The sequence below is a fragment of the Pan troglodytes genome, chromosome 13 (assembly GCF_028858775.2).
Source record: "Pan troglodytes isolate AG18354 chromosome 13, NHGRI_mPanTro3-v2.0_pri, whole genome shotgun sequence".
NCBI lineage: Eukaryota > Metazoa > Chordata > Mammalia > Primates > Hominidae > Pan > Pan troglodytes.
Genome location: NC_072411.2, coordinates 117576801 through 117590653, shown reverse-complemented (window position 1 = coordinate 117590653; position 13853 = coordinate 117576801). Strand labels below are relative to the sequence as shown.

Here is a 13853-nt window from a genome sequence, read left to right as displayed (position 1 = left end):
ACCTCTTTATCATTGTTAGTTCTTAATATCCATTTCTGCTTTGGCCTACTTCAATTGGGCTTCTAGATCCAATATTCCAAGGCAACGGCTTCTTACAACATTTGCAAAACAAACAGTCCCTTTTCTGTTCTCAAATGCATTATAAAAGGTTGGAATTTCACAACTTTTCTTCTGCTGGTTCCTCCACGGTACACCTACCAAGCCTTTACCCCAAGGCTTTCTTGACCCTCTTCTCTATAAAATCCAGGCCATCCCATCCTGTCTCATGTCTTCAAAAAGATCTACGTGGCAGAGACATTCCAATCTCCATCTCCCCCATGACATCTTTTCAGAACTCCAGACTACTCAACTTCTGTGCTCTTCAGTCCAAATGGCGTCTCAAACCAGATGGTTATCAGATGGCTACAAGAGGCAATATGGAATTTATCATCTTCTGAATGTGAACCACATCAGATGCAATACAGAGAAACACACACTCTCCAGGCACAGCAAACCATGCCACAGAACGCTCGGGCTTTACCTGTGATGGGAAGCTTGGGCTGCAGTGTGTACAGCTGGGCAGGGGTCTGATGAGGGTTCATTCCATACCTCAAGGGCATCTGAGATACGCCTTTGCTGTACTGTTTCCTGAAATAATCTGAAATTGCTTCATCATATTGTGCCGTATGAGTGAATGCCTACAAAAAGCGTAAGTTTTGTGAGACACTAGCAGCACTTTCCAAAGTGGGGACAAGATGGTTTTCTACGTCCACAGCAAACAACATCTCCTCACTATTCAGTGCTATGTGGTGGCTGCACAACACGATGACACCATGAATGACAGCAAAGCACTGAATGGCCCAACAAATTACCCCTTTCCAATTCTTTTTCAATCTTTTTTTTTTTTTTTTGAGACAAAGTCTCACTCTGCTGCCCAGGCTAGAGTGCAGTGGTGTGATCTCGGCTCACTGCAACTTCCACCTCCTGGGTTCAAGCGATTCTCCTGCCTCAGTCTCCCGAGTAGCTGGGATTACAGGTGTACCACACCACACCACACTCGGCTAATTTTTGTATTTTCAGTAGAGACAGGGTTTCACCACATTGGCCAGGCTGGTCTCAAACTCCTGACCTCAGGTGATCCACCCGCCTCGGCCTCCCAAAGTGCTAGGATTACGGGCATGAGCCACCGCGCCCAGCTCTCTTTCAATCTTTTGACAGAACACCTCTGTAATAGCTGGTTTCTCCATTTTTAACAAAAGGATAGCAGCTCCAAGCAAAGCTTTGGTAGGTAATGCAATCTACCAAGAATTGAATACTGCTTGGTCTGGCAAACACTGCACTCCATGGATGTAACTTACAATATCATGAAAGTGCATCCCACCTTTAAGGCTAACTGGCGTCTAGTCTCCAAGGAGGTGTCCTTACTCTCGGAGCTCTGCATCTCCGTGGACACCACCACATAGTCCTCTGGTTCACACACCACTGTCACTCGAGCGTGGTTTTTGGCTGCAGCTCTCAGTAAGGTTACTCCACCTTTGAAGAACAAAAGACGTATTGATTTTTGTATGTCCCTATCAGCTTATGAACCGCTTTTAAATAAAGTCATTGTGCATGTACTTCCATTTTAATTCCTGACTTAAAAATCAGGAAAATAAGCTGGGCGCAGTGGCTCATGCCTGGAATCCCAGCACTTTGGGAGGCTGAGGCAGGTGGATCACCTGAGGTCCGGAGTTCGAGACCACTCTGGCCAACATGGCGAAATTCCATCTCTATAAAAAATACAAAAAAAATTAGCCAGGCGTGGTGGTGTCCACCTGTAATCCCAGCTACTCAGGAGGCTGAGGCAAGAGAATCACTTGAGCCCAGGAGGCAGAGGTTGCAGTCAGCCAAAACTGTGCCACTGTACTCCAGCCTGGGTGACACAGCAAGACTTCGTCTCAAAAAAATAAAAAATAAATAAATAAATAAATAAATAAATCAGGAAAATAACCCAGATGCATCTCTGCATACAAAAAAAGCTTAGAAAATATAAATGAAAAAAAGAAAATATAAATGAATTATAGTAATCCCAAAACACAATCCAGAAGTAGCTATTTTCTATTTCCTCAGTAATAAAATTCAAAATGAAATCTCACTAAAATTTAAATAATCCTCTCCTCTGAGTCTTCTAAAATGGTTTTTCTGACTTACCAATGTCAATTTGCTCCACAGCCTCCTCAACAGTTACACCTGGAGAAGCCACTGTCTTCACAAAGGGATAGAGATTGCAGGCAACAACTCTGTGAAACAAAGACGAATCTGGCTGTCATTAAAAAGTCCACTCATGTGGTTTACAGCTATCTAGGAAAAAAACAAGTCAGTACTATTAACATAAACAAAAGCCATAGAGAACTAACATATAAACTGTGAGCCTGACATTTTAGAATTCTAATGAGTGTGTTAAAAAGTCAGGGTGTCCTGCTGGGGTTGAGCAGAGGTAATTTAGTCAGCAGGTGCTCCCCGGATCTGAATACACAGTACTCTCTCCACATCACACTGCAACGCTGCTGCTTGCATAACCTTAGCTACCCAGAACCACCAAGCCATGAAAAATTTAATAGAAGTATAAAGTACAAGATTACAGATAACATTCTCATTTTGGAATGTGATCACTATTATCCAGAACATTAGAATTTAGATTCTTTTTTCAGTGGATTGGCACAATGATGAAAAATATCAGAGCATTCTAAGGGTGAAACATTTGTTTTGCCTTCAGAGAGGTCATAAAAATGATGGTAACAGGAATGCCAAAAGAATAATTTAAAATACAGAAGTAATCTAAAATTAACAATCAGTGAAGTACAGTTCCACTCCTAGGCCTGTAGCTCGAGGAGCTCTACAGGCAGGCTCCAAACAAGCCTAACTGCTGAAAACTAATTAAAAACAAAAAAAACAAAAAAAACAAAAAAAACAGAAGAACAGAATTGGAGGGGAAACATTTTGCAGCTCATCTTTATTAAGTCTACTGCCCTCCTACTAAAACCAGACAAATGTCACAAGAAAACTAGAGACCAGTATCTCTTAGGTATCTTCACACAAAAACTCTCAACAAAACACTAACAAACTGAATCCAGAAAAATGCAAAAACCACCTGATCATCTCAATAGATGTACAAAAAGGATCTGACACAATTCAACGGCTATTCATATAGAAACACTCAGCAAATTAAAAATAGAAGGGAACTTACTGAACGTGACAAAGTGTAAGAAAAACCCACAGCTAACATCATACTTGATGGTGAAAGACTAAAATACTTGTCTACTAAACTCAGAAACAAGACAAGAGGCCAGGCGCAGTGGCTCACACCTATAATCCCAGCACTTTGGGAGGTTGAGCGAGGCAGATCACCTGAGGTCAGAAGTTCGAGACCAGCCTGGACAATATGGTAAAACCCCATCTCTACTAAAAATACAAAAATTAGCCGGGCAAGGCGGCGCACGCCTGTAATCCCAGCACTTTGGGAGGCTCAGGAGGATGGATCACCTGAGGTTGGAAGTTCAAGACCAGCCTGACCAACATGGAGAAACCCCATCTCTACTAAAAATACAAAATTAGCCGGGCAAGGTGGCACATGCCTGTAACCCCAGGCTGAAGCAGGAAAATCACTTGAACCCGGGAGGCGGAGGTCACAGCGAGCCAAGATCACGCAACTGCACTCCGGCTTGGGCAACAAGAGCAAAACGCCATCTTAAAAAAAAGAAACAAAACAATAATGTCCATTCTTACCACTTCTACTGAACACTGTACTAGAAGTTCTAGCCAGAGCAATTAGCAAAGAAAAGAAAATAAAAGGCATCAGGACTGGAAAGAAAGCAGTGAAGTTATATCTATTTGCAGATGATACCACCTAGTATACAGAAAATCCCAAATTCACAAAAATAACCTTTTAGCACTAATAAATGAGTTCAGCAAAGCCGCAGGATATATGACCAATATATAAAAATCAATTGTATTAAAATATACATTAGCAGTGAATGAGAAAAAAATTAAGAAAACAATTCTACTTCACAAGACAATGTTAAAGAAATTAAAGACACCCCACGTTCACAGACTGGAAGATTTAATATTCTTAGGATGGTAACATTTCCCAAATTGATCTACAGATTCAACAGAATCCCTATGAAAATTCCAACTGCGTTGTTTTGCAGAAATGGACAAGCTGATTCTAAAAATCATGTGGAAATGCAAGGGACTCTGAAGAGTCAAAGCCATCTTGAATAAGAAAAATGAAGTTGGGGCCGGGCACAGTGGCTCACGCCTGTAATCCTAGCACTTTGGGAGGCCGAGGCGGGCGGATCACGAGGTCAGGAGATCGAGACCATCCTGGCGAACACGGTGAAACCCCGTCTCTACTAAAAATACAAAAAAATTAGCTGCGCATGGTAGCGGGCACCTGTAGTCCCAGCTACTCGGGAGGCTGAGGCAGGAGAAGGGCGTGAACCCGGGAGGCAGAGCTTGCAGTGAGCCAAGATCGCGCCACTGCACTCCAGCCTGGGCAACAGAGCCAGACTCCGTCTCAAAAACAAAATAAAACAAAACAAACAAACAAACAAAAACAGAAAAATGAAGTTGGAGGACTCACACTTGCTGATTTCAAAATTTGTTACCAGCCTATAGTAATAGTGTAGTACTGGCATAACAGCAGGCACACGGACCAAGGGTGCCAAGACCATTCGATTGGGCAAAGAACAGTCTTTTCAACAAATGATGCTGAGACAACTAGACAGCCACATACAAAATAAAATAAGACTTCTATTTCATGTCTGTATATGAAAATTAACTTAAAATGAACCAAAGACTGAAGTATAAGAGCTAACACTAAAATAACTCTTAAAAGAAATGTACACACGCCGGGTGCGGTGGCTCACGCTTGTAATCCCAGCACTTTGGGAGGCCGAGGCAGGTGGATCACCTGAGGTCAGGAGTTCAAGACCAGCCTGGCCAACATGGAGAAACCCCGTCTCTACTAAAAACACAAAAAAATTAGCTGGGCGTGGTGGCGGGCACCTGTAATCACAGCTACTTGCGAGGCTGAGGCATGAGAATCGCTTGAACCCAGGAGGCGAAGGTTGCAGTGAACAGAGATCACGCCACTGCACTCCAGCCTGGGCAACAAGAGCGAAACTCCATCTCAAAAAAAAAAAAAAAGAAAGAAAATATACACAAAAATCTTCATCACTGAGGATTAGGCAATGGTTTCTTAGATATGACACCATTAACACAAGCAACAAAAGAAAAAATAAATTCAACATCATCAAAATTAAAAACTTTTGTGGGCCGGGCATGGTGGCTCAAGCCTGTAATCCCAGCACTTTGGGAGGCCAAGGCGGGCAGATAACCCGAGGTCAGGAATTCAAGACCAACCTGGCCAACATAGTGAAACCCTATCTCTATTAAAAATCCAAAAAAATTAGCCAAGTGTGGTGGCGGGCGCCTGTAACCCCAGCTACTCATGAGACTGAGGCAGAATCGCTTGAACCCGGGAGGTGGAGGTTGCAGTGAGCCAAGATGACGCCACTGTGCTCCAGCCTGGGCGAGAGTAAGACTCCGTCTCAAAAAAAAGAAAAAACTTGTGATGATCAAAGGAAACCATCAAGAAAGGCTAACACAATCCATAGAATGAGAGGAAATAAACTTACAACTCAATAATAAACAGATAAATACCTCAACTAAAAATGGACAAGAGGTCTCAACAGACATTTCTCCAAAGAAGGTACACAACTGGCTAGGAAGCACGTCCAACGGTGTTCCACATTATTTGGAAAGCAAATTATAACCACAATGAGAGGCCACTTCAGAACCCCTAGAATGACTAGAATCAGAAAGACAGATAGTAACGTTGATGAGGATGTGGAGAAACTGGAGCCCCATCCAGCACACTGCTGCTGGAAATGTAAAATGGTGCAGCACTCTGAAATACAGGGTCGCAGTTCCTCAAAAGCTAAACATAGTTACCATATGACCAAGAAATTCCACTCCTAGGTATATACCCCAATGAAACGAATGTGTATGTCCACACAAAAACTTATACACAAATATTTATAGCTGCATTATTCATAATATTCAAAAAGTAGAAACAACCCAAATGTCCATCAACAAATGAACTGATAAACAAAACAGGGTATGACCACACAATGGATTATTTTTCAGCACTAAAAAGGAAATGAACTATTGATACTATGCTATAACATGGATAAACCTTGAAAACATGCTAAGTGAAAGAAGCCAGGAACAAAAAAACCATATATTGTTAGATTCTATTTATATGAAAATGTCCACTACAGGCAAATCAGACACGTAACAATTGGTGGTTGCCGAGGCTGGAGGACGTTGGGGAAATGGAGAATGAATGCGTATGGGTATAGGGTTTAGGGTGGGGGTGATGAATATGTTTTAATATTGGATGTGGCAATTAATATGGTTTGGATGTGTGTCCTCTCCAAATCTCATTTTGCAATGTGATCCCCAATGTTGGAGGTGGGGCCTGGTGGGAGATGATTGGGTCACAGGGGAGATCCCTTATGAATGGCTTGGTGCCCTCCCCATAATGAGTCCTCACTCTGAGTTCATGTAGAGCTGGCTGTTTAACAGAGCCGGGCAGGCCGGGCATGGTGGCTCACACCTAATCCCAGCACTTTGGGAGGCCGAGGTGGGTGGATCATTTGAGGTCAGGAGTTCCAAGACCAGCCTGACCAACATGGTGAAACCCCATCTCTACTAAAAATAGTAAAAATGAGTTGGGCGTGGTGACAAACGCCTGTAATCTCAGCTACTCAGGAGGCTGAGGCAGGAGAATCACCTGAACACAGGAGGCAGAGGTTGCAGTGAGCCAAGGTCATGCCACTGAACTCCAACCTGAGCAACAGAGCGAGACCCTGTCTCAAAATAAAATTAAATTACATTAAGAATAAAAGTTAAAAAGTAAAAGAGCTGGGCAACTCCTCCTCTCCCTCTCTCTTGCTTCTTCTCTCATGGGATATGCTAGCTCCCCCTCTGCTTTCCACTGTGATTATAAACTTCCTGAGGCCCTCACCAGAAGCTGATGCTGGCACCACACTTCTTGTACTGTCTATAGAATCACGAGCCAAAATAAACCTATTTTCATAAATTACCCAGCTTCTAGTATTCCTTTATAGCAATGCAGAACAGACTAACACAGTAATGGTTGCACAACTTCTGTGAACCACTGATTTGTACATTTTAAATTGGTGAGTTGTATGGTATGTGGATTAGATCTCAATAAAGCTGTTACGTATATTTAAGAGAAACAGCCAGTATCTTTATGCAAATAACTCAGTTAGTTGTGCAAGTTGATAATTCCTAATATGAAAACCTGAAATCTGAAATGCTCCAAAATCTGAAACTTTCTGAGTGTCAACATGACACTTGGAGGAAATGCTCACTGAGGCATTTCGGATTTCTGAGGGACGCTCAACTGGCATGTTACCTGCAAATACTCCAAAATCTGAAGACCTCTGAAATCCAAGACACTTCTGGGTCCCAAGCATTTCAGATAAGGGATACTCAACCTATACATACTAAGATTTAGATTGTAACTTCCTAAAAAACTTAAGTATGTATTTTGGCATATAAATCTGGCCAAACCAAAATGCTTACACACATACAAAGTCACACAGAAGGTACGCAGTAAAGGTTTATAGTGAGTAAGAAAACACAGGGACACCAGGTTTGGCATAGTCTTTGTCGTTGGTTCGTAATGTGTTAAAAGTTTAATTTCAGGTTTTTACCTTATAAGATTGAAATCAAGTCTGGCCATGTCAGCATTATCTTCTGGAATATTACGAGCTAGGATTCCTAATTTAAAATAGTTAAACAAAGTCATTAGCTTCAAAAAACAAGTCAGATTAAGGAATTTCTTTCAACATAGTGTCTTCAATCAAATTAAATCCCATTGATTAAAAAAAAAATTTTTTTTTTTTGAGATGGTCTCACTCTATCGCCCAGGCTGGATTGTAGTGGCGTAATCACAACTCACTATAGCCCTGACCTCCAGGGCTCAAGTGATCCTCCTACCTCAGCCTCCCAAGTAGCTGGGACTATAGGAATGCATCACCACACCCAGCTGGTCTTTTCAATTTTTTAAAGAGAAGGGGGGTGTTGCCATGTTGCCCAGGGTGATCTTAAACTCCTGGGCTCAAGCAGTTCTCCTGTCTCAGCTCTCAAAGTGCTGGGACTACAGGCAAGAGCCACCATGCCCAGCATAATATTCTTAATTAAAGAATATCAAACATGTAGTTGGGGAGTTATCAAACAAAAAAATTAGGATTAACAGATATATTTGGCTGGCCACAGTGGCTCATGTCTGTAATACCAGCACTTTGGGGGGCTAAGGTGGGGGATCGCTTGAGCCCAGGTGTTCGAGACCAGCCTGGGCAACAAGGTGAGACCCCGTCTCTATAAAAAATACAAAAATTAGCTGGGTGTGGTGGCACATGCCTATAGGCCCAGCTACTTGGGTGGCTGAGGTGGGAGAACTGCTTGAGCCTGGGGGGCAGACAGAGGCTGCAGCGAGCCATGATCGCACCACTGCACTCCAGCCTGGGCAAGAGTATATAATCCTGTCTCAAAAAAAAAAAAAAAAAAAAAAAAACAGATATATTTAAAAATCTTTTTCTTCAGTTCTTGATCCCAGTTTCTTGAGCAATAAAATGTAAAAAAGGTAAAAGGAATTTTACAAAACTGTTGCTAGTTCCAGAACAGTCTATGCGTTTCTGTAAGTCAATGGCTTGTCTGATGATCTGTAGCCATTCAGCTTTATTCACCAAATTGTACCACAACTGACAAACTAGGAGGATACCAGTTTCTTGCCGTTTTGGTTTATATACAATTCATTCTTAGGTGAACGAACAAATGTAAAGCACTTTGAAAAAAAAAATTCCTTTGCAAGTCAGTTATGCTGTGATGCTTTCTTCTAAGTTTGAACTATTTTAAAAGTATTTTCATACGATGAAATCTAAATATGTTCAGCAACTTGAGCAGGAAACACCAGACTCTAAATTAGGTATCAGGTCAGGACTAATAGCAAGCAGAGGAAAACAATCTGAATTCATCAAGTAGTAAGACAAGCCGGATTTTAAACCAGTTCTAACGTATTATGAAATCTGGCAGCAACTTCATAACATTAACTTTATATGTAAATTTCTCTTGAGCCTTTTTCTTCCTTTATTTTAGGACGCTATCAACTAAAATATTCCTGGAAACCACTGACTGTTTTTACATTAAAGATACCAACCACTTACCAGCATGGACTGCAGGATGCAAAGTTTTCACACGTCCCCCCAACATTTCAGGAAATCCCGTCAACTCAGAGACATCTCTGAAAAACAGATAAACAGAATGGTACTACTGGTGTGGCTGAATTGTAATTTTCACTATTCAAAGCATCTACTGTTTTCATTTCAAGAGATTTTGAGCCTGAATTCAACAATGAGAAAATTCTGATTTTTTAAAGTATTTCACTATATTTTATTTCTTAAGTAAAATTCTATTTACTTTCGAAAAAAAGTTTATTTAATATATTTCCTAACTGTTGTGTATGTTCAGGGATAATTGGTAACTATTACAGCACTGGTTTTATAACTTTCACAGAATTCAGAAACTGAATCATAAGCCATACTCATTAAATATTACTAAGACATACAACTGAGAATTTGGCAGTATGTAACAAAAAGCATTAAAAATATCCTTGGCCGGGCATGGTGGCTCATGGCTGTAAACCCAGCACTTTGGAAGGCTGAGGCAGGTGGATCACCTGAGGAGGGGAGTTTGAGACCAGCCTGGCCAACATGATGAAACCCCAGCTCTACTAAAAAAATACAAAAAATTAGCCGAGCGTGATGGCGGGCACCTGTAATCCCAGCTACTGGAGAGGCTGAGGCAGGAGAATCACTTGAACCCAAGAGATGGAGGTCGCAGTGAGCCGAGATCATGCCACTGCACTCCAGCCTGGGCGACAGAGCAAGACTCCATCTCAAAAAACAACAACAACAACACATGAAGACGGCATATCAAGTGAGTGAAGACATAAAAGACTGTTTAATAAAGTGGTGTTGCTATTGGAATAACTGGTTAAACCCACACAAAAATATATTCCTTATGAATCAAAGGTTTAGCATTTAAAAAATCATGCATGTAGCAAAATTAAACATGTGAGGAATGCTTTCCAAGTTTTAAACAAAAGATTGAGAGTTCTGATTACAGAAATGTTAAATAAAAAGTTTTACATGGGAAAAAAAAAGTAAACTAGAAAAAATAATCACACAATGTGACAAAGGGGCAAGTGAAGGACAGTAAATATTAATCCATATCACAAAGCAGACCCCTAGAAAGTTGTAACCACGAACACTCTGGCAGACTTTATAAGTTGTAATGGTGTGTAAAAATGCCCACAATATATAAGAAAAAATAAAGCAGGGGCCAGGTGGGGTGGCTCACACCTGTAATCCCAGCACTTTGGGAGGCCAAGGCGAATGGATCACCTGAGGTAAGGGAGTTCCAGACCAGCCTGACCAACATGGTGAAACCCCGTCTCTACTAAAAATACAAAATTAGCCAGGCATGGTGGGGCATGCCTATAATCCCAGCTACTTGGGAGGCTGAGGCAGGAGAATCGCTTGAACCCGGGAGGCGGAGGTTGCAGTGAGCCAAGATCGTGCCACTGCATTTCAACCTGGGCAACAACAGCAAAACTCCGTCTCAAAAAATAAATAAATAATAAAAATAAATAAAGCAGGAAGCAAAACTGCATCTATCTTCTGTGTACGCTATGAAATAAAGTACATGCTTATAAAAATGCTTGAAGAAAAATATACTAGCATGTTAAGAATTACAATCCATTTTTACTACCTTCTTTATAGTTGTCCATATTTTCGAATTTTCTACAATCAACATATATAGTTCTTGAGATGGGATCTCACTGTGTTGCCCAGCCTGGATTACAGTGCATGGCAGCCTAGAACTCCTGGGCTTATTAAGTAATCCTCCAAGTAGCTGAGACTATAATAAACACTTTAAAGCAGCAAGTTCTGCCAGTAAGATACGGAATTTCCTGGGTAGATTCTCCTGTTAAGGGGAGCCATTTGCAAATGACTGGTGTTTGACCAATGACACACACAGTTCCAACATCCACAAACTGGTGACATAAGTGTTTTCAAATTCAAAATTTCTTTTCCTGGGGTTCAGGAAATAAAATCCATTTTCTCCAAATGAAGACAGTCACTTAAAACTTAGAGAAGGCGGATTTATTTCTAGAATTAAACATTTGGGGTAATTAAAAAGCTTGCTACTCCTTTGAACTGAAGAATTTATACATAATGGCTGTAGTCTCCGGAAATAATTCTATGTATGCTCACTGCTGTATACTCACTAATTAAAATCCATCAGTTTACCTCATGACAAGGTAATGGTTAACTTCCTGGGATAAAATTATTGCAGATAACAACACCCAAAAATACGCTCAGAAGCAGCCTCAGAACCAAGATCTTTTTTTTTTTTTTTGAGACAGTGTTTCTCTCTGTCACCCAGGCTGGAGTGTAGTGGTGGAATCTCGGCTCACTGAAACCTCCACCTCCTGGGTTCAAGCAATTCTCCTGCCTCAGCCTCCTGAGTAGCTGGGATTACAGGTGCATGCCACCACACCCGGCTGATTCTTTTTTGTATTTTTAGCAGAGATGGAGTTGCACCATGTTGGCCAGGCTGGGCTCAAACTCCTGACCTCAGATGATCCGCCAGCCTCAGCCTCCCAAAGTGCTGGGATTACAGGGGTGAGCCACTGCGCCCAGCCAGAACCAAGACCTTGTCCAGGCATGGTGGATCACACCTGTAATCCCAGCACTTTGGGAGGCCGAGGCAGGCAAAATTGCTTAAGCCCTAGAGTTCAAGACCAGACAGACAACATGGTGAAACCATCTCTATGAAAAATACAAAAATTAGTCAGGCATGCTGGTGTGCACCTGTAGTCCCAGATACTCAGGAGGCTGAGGTGGAAGGATTGCTTCAGCCTGGGAGATCAAGGCTGCAATTAGCCATGATTGTGCCACTGCACTCCAGCCTGGGCGACAGAGCAAAACCCTCTCAAAAAATATATATATATAGCTTTCTCCTGCCCTCTTGCCTCTCACCCTTCATTCTTCCCTGAAGTCACAGAAATGAGAATTTCTCTTCCCCAGGGCAGTTTACAGAAACTAGAACTCTTTTTCCCCAAAGCCAGTCATAAGAATTAAACTTATGATTCTAACTTTCCACTGGCTTTCTGTCTAGGAGCTGGACGTAAAGAAATCCTCTCATCTCCTTGCCCATTAGTAGGTCAGGAGATCCTTAGGGGGTGGAGAAAGAATTTTAGAGAAGCCAAGAAGAATCTGGACAGACAGGCTTTCCTGGCTTTCTCCACCTCAGTCTACTAGCATACACCATATCCTTGCTGTCCAATCATACTTCCACCTTTCTGTCCATTCTTTGTTGAACCTAAACATAAAAATGGATGGTTTTTCCTCTGTCTTTGGGTCTTCATTCTGAAGGCTCTCATGTCATGTAAAACTTTGTTAAATAAATTTGTTATGCTTTTTTCTTATTATAACCTGTCTTCTCTTATAAAAATATTGGCCGTGACGTTTATGATGGAGAGCAAAGGATCACACCTTTCCACCCCTACAAAATCTTGGCCTCGGGTGCGGTGGCTCACACCTGTAATCCCAGCAGGCTAAGGCGGGCGATCACTTGAGGTCAGGAGTTCAAGATCAGCCTGGCCAACATGGTGAAACTCTGTCTCTACCAAAAATACAAAAAAATTAGCCAGGCCTGGTGGCGGGCGCCTGTAATCCTAGCTACTTGGGAGGCTGAGGCAGGAGAATCGTTTGAACCTGGGAGGCAGAGGTTGCAGTGAGCTGAGACAGTGCCATTGCACTCCAGCCTGAGCAACAAGAGTGAAACTCTGTCTCAGAGAAAAAAAAAAATATATATTGGCCTCTTAACTAGCTGTGTAATCTCGAGCAAGTTACTTGACTACATTGTGCTTAGTTTCCTCACCTATAAAATGAGGATAACACTACCTACACTAAAAAGTTGTTATAAGGACTTTAAGAGTTTATATATGTAAAATACCACTGCAGCTGAATAAAATACCACTGCAACTGAATAAAATACCACTGCAACTGAATAAAATACCACTGCAACTGAATGTGGCCTTTGTTGCAGAAAAAACAATTGCTCCAAGTTGTTTACACTTCATTCAGTGAACTTTACTGTGCTGGGGTCTAAATAAATCACTCATGGTGAACTTCTTATCCTTTCATAGAAGAGAAACACATTTACATTTCCAGTTTTTAAAGAAGATATGACCATAATGAAGATAAGTGAGGAGTGGGTATAGGTACAGAAATAAGACTAATCAGTTGATAAGTACCTAAAGTGGGTGACAGATATAGGACCCAAGGGATCACTATACTTTTCTACTTTTGATTGTGTCTGAAATGTTTCCATAATACAAAGTTTGGTGGGGAAAAAAAGAGACTACAGATGAGGATTTTGCTTTACGAAGGTTCCATCACCATAGGAGGACCCAACTTGGCCCAGTGGAAAGCACGCAGGTCTGGACTTTGAATTCTCATTCGGTTGCTGATGAGCAAAGAGCCAACTTGCCTGCCACGATTCTCACAGGTTTCCCATGAAAACCACAGAGACAAGACGCAAAAAGACATCCGAAAATACACAGTTATGTATTTGTTAATAAAGTAAGGCATTCTTACCATCTGAACTTGTTAAACTTAGGGAAGCTGTGTACTGCTCACATAGCTGAGAACTGCACAAAGAAAAGGTAA

The 13853-nt window shown here is 41.6% G+C and overlaps 1 protein-coding gene across 4 annotated transcripts in view; it reads right to left on the bottom strand.

Moving 5' to 3' along the window:
• ATIC (5-aminoimidazole-4-carboxamide ribonucleotide formyltransferase/IMP cyclohydrolase) overlaps nucleotides 1–13853 on the bottom strand; it is a 49141-nt gene that overhangs the window by 33425 nt on the left and 1863 nt on the right. For all 4 annotated transcript variants that reach the window (XR_008546689.2, XR_008546690.2, XM_001150761.8 and 1 more), the window contains exons 3-7: nucleotides 9279–9355; nucleotides 7767–7833; nucleotides 2170–2258; nucleotides 1361–1512; nucleotides 521–677 (exon numbers count right to left, since the gene is read on the bottom strand). Coding sequence is in view for 2 of the 4 variants with exons in the window: in XM_001150761.8 (XP_001150761.2) it covers nucleotides 521–677; nucleotides 1361–1512; nucleotides 2170–2258; nucleotides 7767–7833; nucleotides 9279–9355 (542 nt within the window). In the remaining 2 variants the exon portion in view is untranslated. The remainder of the gene's footprint in view (nucleotides 1–520; nucleotides 678–1360; nucleotides 1513–2169; nucleotides 2259–7766; nucleotides 7834–9278; nucleotides 9356–13853) is intronic.